Source organism: Cornus florida, unplaced genomic scaffold, assembly GCF_030987335.1.
Source record: "Cornus florida cultivar Cherokee Brave unplaced genomic scaffold, ASM3098733v1 CherokeeBrave_3.0.0_Hap2_Chr05, whole genome shotgun sequence".
Taxonomy (NCBI): domain Eukaryota; kingdom Viridiplantae; phylum Streptophyta; class Magnoliopsida; order Cornales; family Cornaceae; genus Cornus; species Cornus florida.
Window position 1 is genome coordinate 115186372 of NW_026775575.1, and position 17919 is coordinate 115204290.

The 17919-nt window shown below is 34.6% G+C and overlaps 1 protein-coding gene across 4 annotated transcripts; it reads right to left on the bottom strand.

The window, feature by feature from the left end:
• On the bottom strand, window positions 1–16919 carry LOC132308816 (ATP-dependent DNA helicase Q-like 2). 4 transcript variants are annotated; one of them, XM_059807055.1, is made up of 20 exons: window positions 16849–16919; window positions 15939–16159; window positions 13806–13952; window positions 13465–13680; window positions 12440–12544; window positions 12198–12302; window positions 11994–12116; window positions 11206–11294; window positions 8752–8788; window positions 8632–8665; window positions 7768–7820; window positions 7619–7696; window positions 7471–7536; window positions 6763–6829; window positions 6608–6661; window positions 6033–6140; window positions 3705–3769; window positions 1140–1218; window positions 636–856; window positions 1–400 (listed from the first exon to the last, which is right to left on the bottom strand). In XM_059807055.1, exons 1-20 carry the CDS (start codon window positions 16913–16915, stop codon window positions 203–205), a joined length of 2133 nt encoding a protein of 710 aa, XP_059663038.1. In that variant the 5' UTR covers window positions 16916–16919; the 3' UTR covers window positions 1–202. The 4 variants fall into 4 exon arrangements, with proteins under 4 accessions (XP_059663038.1, XP_059663039.1, XP_059663040.1 ...); XM_059807056.1 differs by lacking the exon at window positions 6033–6140; XM_059807057.1 differs by lacking the exons at window positions 1–400; window positions 1140–1218 and having other exon boundaries at window positions 644–856.
• Window positions 16920–17919: the final 1000 nt, after the last annotated feature.

A 17919-nucleotide genomic window follows, 5' to 3' on the forward strand; every position in this document is an offset into this window, starting at 1 on the left:
TATGAAAAATCTATACATGTATCACTGATTTCTAGGATAGCGCAAAACCACAATTGTAACATAAAGTAAAAGAATACAAAACACCGGCTTGTTTCAACAAATTTCCAAATCTCTCTCAACTATCCATAGACGCATGTGTATACAAATAGTCCTAATATAAGTTAGTGATTAGTAATAGAATTCAAGTAAATATCTGTGACTTTCATGCTTCATCTTCACTACTCTCAATGACTACAGTAGCCTTTTTAGTTTTTAACCTCTTTGCAACTCTATTTCCACTACCTTGACCTTCATCAAGAAACTCATTTTCAGGTGGGCACTTGGACTCGTAACTTCCAATTTCTTCAAGAATTCTACTCCCGTATTTCTCCGTCTTCAATTTTCCAATTATGCTCTCCAACTGCAAGAAACAAAAATTACATTAGCGTTTTCAGGATCATCCACCTGACAGCTCTAGTTGCAGAAATTATGGATGTCATAAGTTTTCTCTATTTATGGTCTTTATTAGTAATATTGCTGCAATGGTTGAACCAGACTTTGGCAATATATATGGTAGGTCATTGTTAAAGGATGCTTAGTCGGAAAGATGGGTTATCAACTATCTGTAACAGGAAGATGGAGGAGTTGTGGGGCACCTGCTCCGTTGACTTTGGTCTCTGAGCACTTAGCAAGTTGATTTGTTGAGTAGACAAGACAGAGTGAGGAAATATTCCCCCATGAATAGAAGAGAGTTCCTTTCGCAGCTCATCAAGCTTAAACTCCAACCCTGAAGATATGGTACTGCGTTTTGAAGATTTCATAACGCCACCCTTACTCCTCTGTCCACTAGAAATCTCAAGCTTAACAATCTTTTTTCCTGTGTACAACACCATAAAAGTTAGATATATTTTTAAAACATAGCACAAGTGCACAGTACCATATCTTCAGCAATTTTTTTGATAAATATTTTTTTTGTGATAAATAAAGTACCATATCTTCAGCAATAATTAGTAATTTTAAGTTACACAGCACAAATGACCTCCTTGCTTGGACTCATGCCTACTTTCAGCAATAATTAGTTGTGATATAAATAAATAAACATGTTTTAATAGCACAAATTCCTTTGTCAGTAAGTATTCTTTCAAAAGTGACACCCTCACCCTGCAATACATGCTTTGCAAGTGGTCCTACCGTGACATATGCATTTGTAGTATAAGCTGTATGTTGAAATTCTTCTTTCTGATAATAAGATAAGAAATAGCAAAATTACAGAGTTTAACAAAAAAATAAACAAATAATATGAAATGGATTGAATGTATCAATTGCGAGAACAAAGCAATCAAGCGGAGATGACATGAGAAGTGCAAAAGTACCTTGTGGATTAGACCTTAGAACTTTAGTTATAGAATGACAGGAAAATAGCTACATATATCCAAATAGTTTACTTCAAACTGAAGTTTTTCACATTGGTTTCTGCACTTCCCTAAATTGCCCTATTTGGTTGCTGAAAGAAACATACAGAAGAATCTCAGGGATTTCAAACAAACTACACCTACCTAAGCAATTCTGATTTCTAGCTTCTTTTGGGGAACATTTTACTCATGTACATAGAGACTTCAGATAGTAGCAGGAATCTCCCGATGTTAATGACTTATCATAAGGTTCACTAAAGTTATCATCTAATTCCTATATATAAATTTACATCAGATGTATTAACCAAAATGATGGCATCACAAATAGTTTTTAACATTTTGCTCAAAGGAAATATGATCATGCTCTTAAATTCTTAGGTTAATTTCACTCACACCCCCTCAGGTTTGGCCAAATATCACACTAAAACATCTTTCGAAAATAACTATCACTCATATTACAAACGTTTGTTCCGTTTTTCACTTACACCCAAAAAGTTACTTTTCAGGTGTGTCAGATACATTTTTGTATGTAAAATGACATTGCTACCCTTATAACTATCTGAAATGACTTGAATACCCTTTGACCTTTATTATATAAATTTATAATTATTCTTTATATATATATATATATATATATCATCATGTACAACCACCTCTAATTTAAAATTATTATTTATATATATTTCTCATTATGTATAACAACTAAATTATAATTATTTTTAAAAATTATTCTTTATATATATATATATATATATATTTCTCAACATTTACACCACCAGTTTTCTCCACGTATATTTTTTCTTTCTTTTTTCTTTATTTTCTAATTTCCTTTTCTTCTTCTTTATTACTGCCGGCAAATAAATTTTCTTTTATTTTCTTTTCTTCTTATTCATTAATGTGGCAAAGAAGAGAGAGAGAGGGGCCATTAATGGTGAAGACAGGAGCAATTAATAGTTGTGACCAGTAACTTTTAAATCAACCAAGAACACCATCCAACACAATCTCGGCGAAATAGGGTTGAGGCTGAATCCAGAAAAGAAACTACAAGAAGATGTGTTAACAGAGGAGTGCTAAGGCTAATTTAATTCACTGATTTGCATTCTGATTATTTTCTAAATTAATATCAATCAATTTGTGTAACAGCAGGCAACAACAAGAGCGACCGTCGCCATCCTTTTCTCAAGTCTCTGTGTCGTTGTTTGCGACTGAAGCTTTTCCCGCAACAACCCTTATGCTTTGATTGCCAGGTCGCCTCGCAGCAACCTGGTTCCTCATTACCAGCGACCACTTTGGTCGCCTCTTCTCTCTCGATGTCGGAACGTCAATAACAGTGACCACCATGGTCGCTGCTTCTTCTCATACACCAGCGACCTGGTTATCTCATTCTTGGTGCTGCTCACTGCCCTATCTCCTTGTACCTGGTCGCCGACGGCGACCTTGTTTGATCTACATGGACGGCGACCCAGTGGTCGTCGACCTTTATCAGCAGCATGGGTTGCCATAATGGCGATCCACGGTAACATGATTGGGGTTTGTAGTGAGAGAAGGGAGTGTGGAATTTGCAGTGAGGGTAAGGGCATTTTAGTCCTTTTAGTTTTTTTTTTTTTTGTTATATTTTACAATAAAAGTCATTAAAATATTTAGGGGTAAAATTGTCTTTTCAAACATTTTTAACTGTGTCATTGACGGAAAAGTATTTGGGGTCTGAGTGATAGTAATTTTCGAAAGATGTTTCTATGTAATATTTGGCCAGACTTTAGGGGGTGTCAATGAAATTAACCCTAAATTCTTTTAGCTTGTCCACCTTGCCATCTCCATTTCCGTTGAATCTATATGATTTTTATTTTGCCAAAAATAAAAGAAATATCAAGCATTTCACGAATTTTTTTAAATGAAAATAATTCATACCAGTTCACGAGTGTTAATGACATTTATTTATCACTATGTATATTAACTACTAGGTGCTACCACGTTTACATAGAAAGCATCTGCATTAATCACTGAATGTCGAATCATGATTGATATTTTTTCCAATAGCATCATTCTAACTGCACAGTCAAACTAAGTGAAACTGATTTCCTAGTATTAACATGTAAGTTTACCGTAGCTAATTTCATTTTCCAAGAATTAACATGTAAGTTTACCTTAGCCAATAAAGAAATAAGATAAGATCATGTTATATCAGTAGAGAAACTACAAAATTGTATTTCACACTATCGGCTAATTATTGTCATCATCAAAAGAAAAACACATTTTATGAGGCTTGCAATTTTTTTCTTATGGATTCGAGATCTGAAGAGTTGGTCTTCTTACCAAAACACGGTCCACTATAAGCTGAATCACAAGGTGCTCTAATTCATCTCTCTTTAGCTCGGGACCTGAGAAGCAATTCCAGCAAAGGCAAATGCTAAATTATGGAAGTTCATATAAATGCCTAAAATTATTAGGAGTATAAGAGACATGAAACTATATAGCAGTGGAAAAAATTGCAATAGTAAAAATTGCTCACAATCAAAGTAACTTAAATGAAATGAATCCTAATCACAGTTCCTCGTATTTAACCAACACCTGAACATAATTATGTAAAAAAAAAGACGCATTCAACAGAGGCATAATCCCTAATCACTAAATTATTAGAAGAGTAGAGCCTCTATTTGAAATTTTGAACTTCAAACATGGATTTCCATCCCTTTCTTCTCTTATCTTATTCCCCAATTCAACTCAATAATTATGCAGTGTACATTGTGATTCTCTATAAAAATTGGTCTAACTTAATTGGGTGTCCATCAATCCTAGTCTTGAAAATGCACCACAATCACTGAATTCACACCCTTAAGTATAGCTGTACAACACAAAGAATATATATATATATATATATATCAACAAAAGATAGCCAATACCACAAATGTCTACGTCGAACAAAAGTTGAAACTCCATTGCATAGAAATGACAATTGATATCAAAATCAGTGTCAATGAAAAAGACCGTAAGTTATTTAAGAAGTTGAGAAAAAAAAAGTAGAGAGAGAGAGAGAGAGAGAGACAGAGATGGTAACTTCAAGGGAACCTAAACTAATGGCAAAGAAAGACATTATTACAAAAATAAACTCAATATTACCTTTTTTTTTAAAAAAAATTGAGGCATAAAGGACAATAAATGATATATAAACAAAATTAACAAATTAAATGGTTTTCCTACATATATATTTTAGATCTGCAATGCAATAGCGAGAAATAAAAGTGCTTGCATAGTCTCTCTTTAAGGGGCCTATCTGGTGCTCAAGGACCCATTTTCCAAAGAGTTGAACAAATGCCCTTCATTTGACTGTTAGAATACTTGGAAGGACCAAAACTTTCCATATCACTCACAAACTAATAATGTGGGGCCAATCAAAAAATATCAGGATTAGGATTTGAAAATTTTCTCCAAACCGAAAACCAGTTATATTCATATTTGTTTACGAAAAAAAAAAAAAAGCAAACTCTTTATCAACAACAAAAGGCAAAGAAACATATATCACCCTCCCCCCTTTTTTTTTTTCGTAAGTAACATCAACCCCTGCTGTTGGCACTCGTTCAATAAAATTTACTCATTTAAAGAAAAAAATATTTGGGCTGTTTTCTCCAGATGCACAATGCAAATTACTCACAATAAATTCGCAAATGGGCAGCCCCTCAATTCCAATTTTGGCCTTAAGCAGAACAATTGAAACCGAACTATAATCTATCACTAATTGCACATGCTTGGTTCTAATTTAAACAATCATGGGACCAAGTTCTTGGTCAGGGATCTCCAAGTGGCAATCTAAGATGCAAAGAACTCCGCAATAGCCTGTAGATATGCACAAGATTCCAAGGTCTTCCTTCTTTTCTATCTTTCATTCAACAAACTTGTACTCATCATCAAGTGTTGAAACTAGTCTCTACTTTCTTGTCCGAGTCTATCAGTCCCACAGAAAACAAGCATGGGTTTTTGGTAACAATGTACACATGGATATAACGCCTTAACAGCTAAACTCCATGATTCAAAGGAAAAAAAAAGCATGTTCTAATAGATGCCTACTTTATTATCTCTTATTTTTTCTTTAATAAAACATTTTAATTTGTCAGGTTTGACAAGAGTTGGGTCCTGTTTAATTTCAGTCTGAATAAACAGGTGGTGGGACCAGCGAACATGCTCTAATTTTGCAATTTTGCAGCCCATTGATATGGGAAGCCATCTGTTGTTGATCCTCATACATGAAGTGCCCTTCCAAACAATCAATAAAGCTCTTGAGTCACAGACTGTTTCTTAGTATTTTTCACATTTTTTTGTCAATATGTTTGGTTTCTATACCTGAATTTTCAATGTGTGAGAACATCACTATGCTTCATATTTGAATACAAGTTGCAGAATGTTTGAAGTTAAGCTCAAACTTTAGATCTTCATGTAATCCAATCACTGAGTAGATTCTGTGATACTATAATCTCAATTATTTGATCCAGAAATTTTGTGCCTTCCCAACAACGTAATTTTACTTTCATCTCCATTCAATTTTGGCAAAACTGGAATTAGAATTCAATTTTAGACTCATGTAACTAATCATGTTAATCGGACCTTTACTGGAGCACGTTAAAAGATACATCAAGTTAGAGAGCTAACCTACGTCTATGCGCTTAACCTTCAACCTATCCACCATTTGTAAAACTGTCACTCTCTGATCATTGTCTTGCATATCTTGCAGTAAGGATACAATAACTTTTGCATGACCTGCAAATTAAGCAATTTATGATTGGTAATGCACAAAAATAAAATTTTAACAACATAGAATTCACAAAGAAATGGTTTAGCAGGACATATAAAATATATAGTGATAAAATTTTATTTTTCCTACACAAAATAAAATCAATCTAACAAATTACAATGGACAAATAGCACAAAGGAGAATCAATAATAAAATGGGTAAACCAATTACTCGTGTCTTCAATCATAATGAAGAACTGATTACTGAAAGTTATAATACATAAAATGGTCATCTACTGACATACTACATCATTGAGGCACAAAGTACAAACCAACCTGACAAACTGTAATAGGCTAAACTTGGGGGAGAAAAGCACAGAGAAGCATCGACAATTAAAAAGACAAAATATGCACTGATGTTTTAAATCTTAGTGAATGACCAGGGAAGGATAAACAAATCAATAAACTGTCTTCTAGTAAAATAAAATAATTACCGGAGACATCAGCTTCCTTGACCTCACTTGAAAATGCACAGTTGTCGCACATCCCTGAGTAGAAAAACAATTTGAGTGTGGCAGTAATCGAGTTAATACCACCAAACTAATATGTGAAGATAAAAACTCATAGTAGAAACTAAAAAAAACAGTACCATTACACTCTTGCAATGGCTCAGCAAAATGTCGGAAGAAAGCACCGCGACGACATTCTTTTTTAGACTGCAATAAGAATAAATACACGTTTTAATGTGTAACCAAAGCATTTCATTCCAGAAACTAACAAAACTGTACCATTGCAATTTTGCAATGGCTCAGCAAAATGTCAGAAGAAAGCACCGCAACGACATTCTTTTTTAGACTGCAATAAGAATAAATATAAGTTTGAATGAGCAACTAAAGCATTTCATTCTCAGAACACCAGTATTATCAAAGGCCCAAGAAGCTAGAGCTCCTTTGGAGCCTAGGCGCAAGGCGAGGCGTGTGCCCGAGTGAAGCAAGGCGCACAATTGAAAAATTAAATTACTATTAAAGCATTCACATTCCATATTAAAGGCACGCGTGTTCAAAGGAAGGAAGATGAGATGGGGATCAACTCTGTATGTCGGCATGCCATCGGGTACAGATTCAAGACAATGACATATACTTCTAACGGTCTCACCAACAATATATCTTCGGTTTTCTTAAACTCAGCTAGGAGGTGACAATAGAAAGAGATAAGAAAAAAATAATAAATTACTGATCTTCCGAGTGTTAAGTTACCAGTATAATTCCAGCAAATCAATTTCTTCATCAAACAAAGGAGATGATTTGATGTTCCGTCAAGAGCATTGACTTGTGTGAAATTTCGCAAAGTTATATACCTGACAATATCGGACTATGTCATACAGATTCTGCAATCCAGAATTTTCATAGAAGACCATTGAGCTCTGCTTAGAGAAGTGTCACATTCAGAAATTATAATACTTTTTAAATAAACTAAAAACATCAATTGTGAGAACACATTTCTACCTGCCTATGAACATCACCAGGCCTAAAGTAGAGTACACATTCAGAAGGAAGTCCATCTCGTCCGGCCCGACCACTTTCCTGCAATGAGAGAAGTCACAAAAAGGAGGACTACAAGGTACAAAAACATGTTATTAGGAACAGACAGAAACCTGGTAGTACGTCTCCATTGATTTGCTTAGGCTGTGATGGATGACAAACCTGACTACAGGCAACTGTTACTAATTATAAAAGATATATGAAGTTGTGAATTCAGAAAGAAATTGACATGCCAAACAGGATTATTATTATTATTAAAAATTATGAGCAAAATGGAACCCATAGAAACTCATGCAGCTTGTATATCATGCAACAAAAAAGCTGCATTATGTCAGTGATAGTATGAGAAGGTTTTGAAGCCCTTAGGATGCAACTTGTTTTTGGTTATGTTGGTTCAGATTCAATTCCAAAACTAAACTCACCTAAGCCAGTTTGGAGAAATACAACCGAAGACTAAAGTAGGGATGGACAAACCAATTATTACTACATAATCAGGTAGAGTTAGAAGCATTTATCTGGTCTGACCCGTCAACCAGTTTACTAAGCCCAAGATACAGGGAAAAGAAAGAAGGGACCATATCCACAAGTAAACCTTTATTCACCTTTCCCCAGGACTTTCGCTTGGATTTGCCATTTAAGTAGAGATTTGGGAACCTACTGAATGGCCATTGGGACGGTTCATCCATTAGTCTTGTATCTATGTGGTGGGCTCAAGGCCATATTTAGAGAATTTCTTTTCAATGATATAGTCTTGTATCTATATAGAAGGTTGAAAATAATTATGTGACAATATGGTGTGATGCCAGTTTAGTACAGATCATGATTTAGTTACGAATATCAACTATGACCATAGGAATCATTCTCTGCAGTGTGATAACAAAGTTTGGAGACTTAGAATCTTTTTGACATGACTTGGTCATTTCTATTGAGAAGCCAGAAATCAAAACAACAGAACAGGTAAAATAACAAATACTAACCATCTGGTTTGTTGATTCCCATACCAAATGCTACCTGTAATAGAAGTAAAGGATTTAAAATGGTAAACTAGCATTAATACGTCAAAAGAATGACAATGTCAAATTTTCAACATTACATACCGTACCAACAATGACCTGCAACTTGCCATTGCTCCAACTGTCACAAGACACAAGTAAGACTCCAAAATGGAATATTTGCAATAAACTACATGATAACTCAGCCGTTAACTATCAATCATAAAGGTCCACCAATATTTGAATTATAATCATGAAGACGAGAATAACCAGCTCTGTCAACCTCAATAAAGGCATTTAGAAAGGGGGAAAAAAGCACCAAGTGGACTCAACCTAAGTACACAAGCTTCACACAAAGGGAGCAAAAAAAGAAAACTATACACTGAAACTAAAGTCACCCAAAGACTCCAGCAAATAATATATAGGAAAAGATTCCTTCCAGTCAAGCAAAAATATAAGGAGCTCGAGTTCATGTATTCCTACTCAAAAACCTATATCTCCACCCGCAGGTGTACCTATTGTATTTTGTCCAAAAACACCGCCATAGACATAACAAAACGGTGCTCCACATTGGCCTAGCTTTCCCACTGATAAACACCCTCCCTTCCCCAGGGGAACTATCTAAGAACTCAATCACAACATTAAGCATAACATAAAGAGACCCTCACAAAGATAAAGTAGCATATCAAAGATCCCACAAACTAAAATAGGTGAACCATGTGATTCAATGTCTCAGCCCTCTTGTACATACACCAATTTGGAAGGATTTTATCGTTATAAACCAATTTCTCAGTCATCAAAATATTCCATAAAGCTGTTGTCCACCTAAAGAATAAAGAAAATAAAAAATTTGAAAAGCACTTTCACTAGCCAAATAGAGCTTTTCGGGGCCAAAACATTAATGTCTTACCCTTTACCACTTCACTCGTATCCTTTCTATTACTTTATAAAAAATTGAAAATTTGCTAGGGCAGGGTGGGTGGGGGAATTTAACGGGGTGGAGACAGGGAATGAGGGGTCTTTTGACAAACGGTTTTGGACAGGGTCAGCAAACGGGGTTTTACTTAATTAAACAGGGATAGGGATGGGAAAGGAGCCACCCACCCCAAACCCGGCCTGTTGCCATCCCTAGCTTGGAGTTAGATGGATGTTGTTTTTGTTTTCTAAAACTTTATATTATTTTTCTAATCAACCCATAATCGTAGAAACTAACCCATCGTGTCCATGTGACGTCCCAACTGTTTTTAACCAAAAAATATATATATTAAAATTTCAGGACACTTCTAGCCGTGTTAAGACACTTCTCTAGCTGTGTCCTATGTGTGTCTGTGTCGGACACATGTTGACACAGACACAACACCCCTAGAGGAGTGTATGTGCTTCCTAACTAAGAAATATTATCGTACTCCTCCCAAATCCGTTAGGCCCCACTAAAGAGATTCTCACACGCCGTCCTATGATAGGCTAACCCCTACTATATGTTGCTATTCTGAAAAGATCCAGACACCTTAAGTCATGTGGTCCTAACTTTATTAATCCATTAATCATCTATCAATTCCATATTTTCTCCCCGCTACTTTATTAGATAAGCTATCTTTACCATGTGCATATCTTGACAATCATTTTCCTATTTAACAACCTAAGCCATCTAGCCCCAAAGCCCAGCCTTAGTAAGAGAGGAAACCACATTCCACCCAATCAAATGACACTTGAACTCATCCCCTAACTCTTAACCCCGAGAGAGAGAGAGAGAGAGAAATCCTTTTCGAACTTACTGCCTTTTTCTTTTCATTTTTTATAAGCATGAGATGGCAAGTTTTAGTAAGGTTGTTTTTGTCCTAAGAAAAATGGGGACAAAGCTTAAGAAGGTTTACTGCCTTTTTTCTTAACAGAGGCAGGATAAGAAAAAAATTGACATAATCACATGGGTGGACTAGAGAATGCTCTTAACGAGGGTGAACCACCCCCTTTAAATACATTACTCGTAAACAATTGATTAAATTTGAAATTTTACTGTAGATATGCAAACCTCCAATCATTTCCTCCACTTGGACCCAAAATGTATCCCATCACAAATAACAGAAAACCAAAGTGGACATGGTTATAGACACTCTTAATAACTAGCTTTTGGAACACTCCCAGTTTATTACTTGTAATCTTAGAACCCACACACTTTTTTGCCACCAACTTGCATCTAGAATTTGATGAATCCAAATGCAGGCATTTTAAGGTTTCAATATCACTCCCTCCAACATCATGAATCTCAACACCAACACTTCTACCAGCAAATTAAGTGAAAGAACTTCATGTTCTTGTCTCCCTCCCTCAACCATATTGCTCCCCAGACTTTTGCCTCTACCTCCTTCATAAGCAAAATATAGTCTTAAAATAGCAGAATCGATCTTATTACACTTGGTTATTACAGAAGTCAATAAGATTCTTTAGCACTAAACATAAGGTACATCAATCACTCCAGAGCATGGAATAGTAAAAGAAAAATGCAAACCGACTGAATCACATCAAAATGCATAACTGAAGTCATCAGAAAAAGGAGATTACCGCAGATGAACTTTCTCACGAGCATTTACTTCCATATCTGCATGATAATAATCAGCTGAAATTCCTCTTCCACGTAGTTCCTTTGCAACCTACATTTCTTGGTAGTATAAGAAAATTCACAAATATGTAATGTAAACCATTACAACCACATTCCCCTGCATTGAAGTTCCAGTTCCATGGTCTTTTGACCAGCTGCCCAGTTTTTGGGACAGAAAAACTGGGACAAAATCAAATGGTGTCAACTAGTCAGCTAAGAGATGCTAAAAGATACTAAATGCCAAAAAGTGTTGAAATTAGGTCCGTGGACTCATCTAATATAAAATTGATTTTGTCAGAACTAGAAGCAATAATTCAGTCAAAGCATAGCAGAAAAATACAATCGACTTTTTACTGTTTGGCGAATGAATTAAATTCTTGAGTACTAATTTGAATGCGAACAAGTTGTTTATCCACTGGTCAACTTTTCAGAACTAGAAGCAAGAATTCAATCTGAACAAAACAGAAAAATATAATTGACATTTTACTATTTGGCGAATAAATTAAATTCTTGATTACTAATTTGAAAGGCAAACAAGTTGTTTATCCACTGGTCAACTTATTGGCTGAATGCAATAAGCAATTTCACAGGGAACAGAAAATTTTGCAGATATTAAATTACAAATCCAACAAAGTTCTTTGGCCTGACTAAGAACTAAGAATGTAGAATACTTATCCAAAAAAAGAAAAAAAGGAACTAAGAATGTAGAATGACAACATTTAAGGTCAGAAAAAACAATAAGTAAATAGACCTGTTCACATTCCTTCCTAGAGAAGCAATAAACTATCCCAGATTCATTATTCGGATATGAACTTTGTATATATTCGGCAATTTCGTCAATAACCATCTTCCCAACAGATGACTTTTCTTTTACCTGCAATATGAGTAATATAGTCCTAGATCTTAAAATGTCAGCATAAACTAGTAGACGTCAAACAAGTAGTAACAACTATACCATATAAAAAAGATTTGGCCTATTCACTGTGCTAACAAATTTAATGCATTTTGGGATATGTAGCATCTCCATCAAATCTATCTGGACTTTCCTAGTGGCCGTTGCCTGGAAATAAAACAAAAAATGAGAATCTTAGGATTACCACTCAAACTAGTGATATGAAAGTGAAGATGTACTGTGATAATGCTTAATTAAAAACGAAAAAACAAAATACAAGTCAAAAGAACTGAGAGAAAACATACAGTCAAAGCAACCAGAGGAACATTGGGAAACTGAGTCTTTAAAATACCAAGATTCTTGTAATCTGGACGAAAATCATGGCCCCACTGGCTACAACAATGCGCCTCCTGCAAGAAAACCCAAAAATTCAATCGCTCGCCCAGCACCGCAGCAAACAAGTTAAATGATCAAATAAAACCACTCGTGTAGTTTTCCATGGAACTGTCTCAAAAGTCAAAAATTAAACCATTTTAATGAACTAACAGCATAAATCTAGAATTTAGTTCGTTAAAGTACAGTTGCTGATGAATTTATCAGTTAAATACTAAATATACCAAGTTCCACTACACAATGGTGTTTTCTACAGCTTTCAATTGAGTAAGTTTTCAGGGCAACAGCTAAATAAGTGGACACGTAAAGGACCTTAATGAGATTCTAAAGAATATTCTTCTTTTATTTCTTCAATTCTCTATATTATCGAATCAAGACCCAACCAACCACTGCATTCTATGTATTATCATAATAAACCTAAATTCTATTCTTAACCATAATGATTTTCCTATCCAATATGGTTCTATCCTGATGTCCAAAACCATGTCTAGTCACTGACTATGATCTTCGACAACATTATTTCCGAAATCTCTACAACCAATCATCATATAATTCCAGCCTATTCTCATTCTTTCTCTCCTATAAAATCTGCAACCACTATCCCACTTTCAAAATTCTTACCCTACACGATATCCATATTCAACCCATTATAAAACTACTTGCAGACAACACTATCTAATTTTTTAAGAGCTGCCCATGTAACAACACCAAGTAGTTATGAAACCATAGCCGTCATTGTTCACATAAAACTAGATCAGACCACACCAACAAGTCCAAAGAAAGAGGCTTTTGCTTCATACTCGCATTGATTGAAATTAGATCAGACCATAGCAATCCTTCTGCTTGAAAGAGGCTTTCGCCCATCCCAAAGAAATGATAACCGAGTCTCAAACGGTGTAACAGACCAAGTAAAAAGAATATGTTACCTCATACTCACATCGATAGAAATTAGAGAGAGACGACCAGCATGATGGCATTTTTCAAGTTTCGACATAAATCGCTTGCTCTTCGATATCTTTTCTGGTGTGACATATAATATTTTGAGCTCTTCTCCACCCTTTTCAAGGGCCTTGTAGATGAATTTTTCATCTTCCTTAATAGTTGTTGAGGTCAACTTGAATGCTGGGATGCCTAAAGCAGCCAACCCCATCACCTGAAGCAATGATTTTTGTGAGAAAGGCTACTTCACTTATTAAAAAAAAATAGAGAGAGAAAGAAAGGCTACTTCATTTAGTAAGGTTCAAATATGGAACATCAGAAGAAAAGATTTAAGAGCACCTGATCCTGAATAAGGGAAAGCAAAGGACTGACAACAAGAGCGACTCCATCACGAAGAATAGCTGGAAGCTGATAGCAGAGACTCTTGCCACCACCCGCGGCCATGATCACTAAAACATCTCTTCCACTCATGATTGCATTTATAATCTGGTAATAATTGACTGTTTATTAAATTCATATAGGTGTGTAGAAACAGCACTTAGAAACAATCAATATTCAATACCATGTGAATGAATTTAAAATTTTAATCTACATGACCATTATTCTCTACAGAGAAAGATAATGTAAAAGCTTATACTATTCTGAAAAAGTGAGGATAAATATATTCTTGGATTTTTTAAATCATATGCCTCCATATTTCGAAAACTAATATATATATATATATATATATATATATATATATCTAGTATACCAAAAGCCAAAAGGAAATCATCCTGACGTTCAAGAGGAAACACACAAATAACTTTTTCAGATGATGTCCAGAAATAAGAACCAAGGCCATTCTTCAATTAATTGAGCATGAATAATAACAGTGTAGATACTAAAATCATCCATTATTTTTGGCATGAAAGAAATATATATGTAACGTGTAGGCAAAAACCATAAGAAAACAAAAAATGTAATTGAGGAAATTCTTTTTTTCCAGATTCATGAGTGAACCATAAACACTAATAAAGGAGCCTTGACTTTAGATATTGCCAGTGAGATTGGCGGATTGCTGGTACATTGCTCAATAAATGGATATGTATTTAACCAAGAGAGGAGACTCAACTTTGGAGACTTTTATGAGTCACTTTTACCTGCTTTGGTAGCTTTTGGGCTTGGGAGAAGGTTTTGATTGCATTTTTCTTTTCAAAAGTGGAGGATTCCTAGTCATTGTTTCTTTTATTATCTCACTAATTTGAGTAATTTATGCCTTCATTTAGAAGAAGAAGGGGAAAAAAAGGGCATAGGCAAGCTTAATTTTAGCTTCTCTTTAGTCTTTCCTTTTGTTTTCCTTTATTTCTTTCTTTTTCTTTTTTTTTTCCTTCCTTTATTTCCCTTCTTTCTCCCTTCTCTCGTCGAGAGGCTTGGACAATCACTTGGTGTGCTGCCTCTCTCATCTTCTCTTCTGTCTTCTCACATCTCTCATTTTCTCTCTTCTTTTCCCTCACATCATTTTCGTACTTTCCAACTTTTGTTTATTTTCCTCTCTCTTTAAGGAGTTCTCTTTCTTCTCTATATTTCCTCTTTCTTTCTTTTTTTAACATTTTAGATAATTCTACAGGATGTACATCATCACTATACCATTAAAACCGTTCAACTTCAGCCAAAAAAAAAAAAAATTGCTTTCCAATCTTTCTCCCCCGTTGCTTCCAAGTTAGAAATAACACAAATAGCAACTCTTTCAAAACCAAAGATTCCACCTGTTTGATATCTTCAAAGACAACTATAAAAAAAGAAACATCAAGTGATGTGTTCTCATAGTTAAGTCCAAATGCTAGGATCTTACCCATATTAAGCGTTTCGTTTGTGATCCAACTATCTGCTTCCACAGGTCTTACCAAGAACACAGGAATCCATTTAGACAAAGATCACACCACAAAAGCATAGCTAAGTGATGTAGGAACAAGAGAGAGGAGAGAGAAGAAGAATTAGGGGGAGAAACACTATGTAATCAATATGCATTCAATAATCATCGAAAGTATTGTGCCCTACTACATAAGGCCTTATTTATAGACAAACCTAATCCTAATTACTAATTAAAATCAAATATTGCCAAAATATATGAATAATAAAATAGGAAAACTCTCAAATCTATCTTTCCTTGCCCCTTTCCAAGCATAGGTGAGACTCGTGTGTATGGATCACATCTTGATCTCTGTCACTCAGCCCATCTGTAATCTCTAGTTTATTTGACAAATTAGAAGATGACTAAAGCACAGTAAATGATGCAACCACGACTCAACTACTAAACACTAGTAAGGCATACTATCTACACTCAAAGCTTCCTTGTAAATAACAAGAAGCTCCTCTAACACCTGTTAGCAGAGAAGAAATGCAGAATTCATGCAATAAATAGTTTCTATTGACAATGAATGGCTAAAGAACAATTATGCTGTAACAGTAGACAAACTGACAGGCAGCACTGACCTCTCGCTGGTTTGCACGATAAGTGGATATGCCAAACACATTGAACCTAACATCGTCGGCTTGAGAATCCCATTCAAATGGCCCAGACCAATTCTCTGCAGTAACAGAAGTGCCATCATTACCAGTGCTTCCTGATGCATTACAATCTTCAAACAAGGCCTTCAGTTCAGATTGTCTCTCATACAGTTTTTCTTGTCTATCAAGCAATATCTTTATTTGGTCTGGACAAGAAGACATCAGAAAAAAACACTATTTAGATAAATAGGTAATTATACATGTGTTAGCAAACTAATCATAGATTTATATGATTCAGAGCCAATAATGATTATTAAACTAAAAAAGTCTTTGAAAGAGGAAAAAAGAAATAGAGACAAAAAAATATAATACATGGAACAGATATTTTAGCAAACATCATATGACCAACAGGTAGATGCCCAAAGGACCACCAAGTCGAGCACCCTCAACTATACAGATCATCTAAATCATGTGAATGAAATCTAGCTAATTCAAGCCAATTACTACTCACATTTCAATATATAGTTATCCATATATATTATTTTTTTTTTGATAAAGTAAGTAAAACTACTCAATCTTTGATTTTTCAATATTAAATGGTTTAATTTTAGGGCAAAAAGAAACACACGTGCACATCAATCAATAATAATACAGCATTGTCATAAATCAAAATTTAGGGTAAAAATAGGAATAGGAGTGCACAAATATGAATATCAGTCAGTTAAGCAACCATAATGTTGAACCTAAAAAATTTCAAACTAGATTGCCAAGGAAAAAGAACTAATTTTTTTCACTCGATATGTATATATGTGTGTGTGTGTGTGTGTGCGTGTGTGTGAACGTGTGTGTATAAATGTGTATAAATATGTGTAGAGAGTAGTGTTGGGGGGCAAACCTTCGACATCTTGAAGCTCCACCTCTACGTTGAGTAGCTCCTCCAAGATTTCTTCGGTGCTCCCCATGTCTTTCGTCTCTGAGAATGTTCTGATTCCCAACTATTAAAATTGTATATACTGGGCCCAGCTAGCCTCACCTGGCCCATTAGTCTCAGGAATTCCTAGATTGGGCCTTATGTGGGTTTGTCCCTTTTGAGATAAGCTCATTTTGGCCCACTTACGAAATTGAGTTTGGGTAGGCCCGGTCTATGAAACAAAGATCTGCCAAGTGCCAAACAGATTGCGTACGTAAATAAAAGGAATAAATACCCCTCCCTAAATTAGTCGTCTCATTTAAAAAGTTACAGAAAAATAAATACTACATTTTGATCTTTAAATTTTTAAAAAGTCTCAAAACCTAAGTAGCATGCACACTATACTTTTAAAAAGGGTAAAATACAATCACACTTTCTGAGGTTTGGTAAAAAGACACTCAGAAAAAACTTACCTATTTTTCTGGACAAAGACACCCCTGAATGTTCAAAAATGGACAAAGACACCCATTTACATGAAAAAATGACCAAATTACCCTTTAAACTTTTAGGAGACTTTTTTAACTCTACAATTTAATAAAATTGACCAATTTACCCTCATGAATAATTTATGCATAAAAAAAAAACTTTATATTGTTCACTTTTTTTTTTTGTGTTATTTACTTTATAAATGTCTTAACTTCTTAAAAATGTAGACGTCTAGAATGATTTTTTGATTCAATACATATATTTCAAATAAATTATATTTTATTATTGTTTCTTTTCTTTTTCCTTTTTATTTTTAAATTAAGATGCTTAATTCTTTCATCTAAAAAAATTAAACCAATCTCTTTTCCTTACAAATAAAAAATATGGTATTAGTATAGTTTTATGCATCTTAAATTCTATATCAAATATTATGCATTTCCCAATATAAAGAAAAATATGTACCAGTAAAACTTTATGCATCTTAACTTTATGCATGCCTTTGTTTTTTTTTTTTTCTCCCTTTGTTTTATTATTTTTTTTCCCTTTGTTTTTTTATTATTTTTTCCCCCT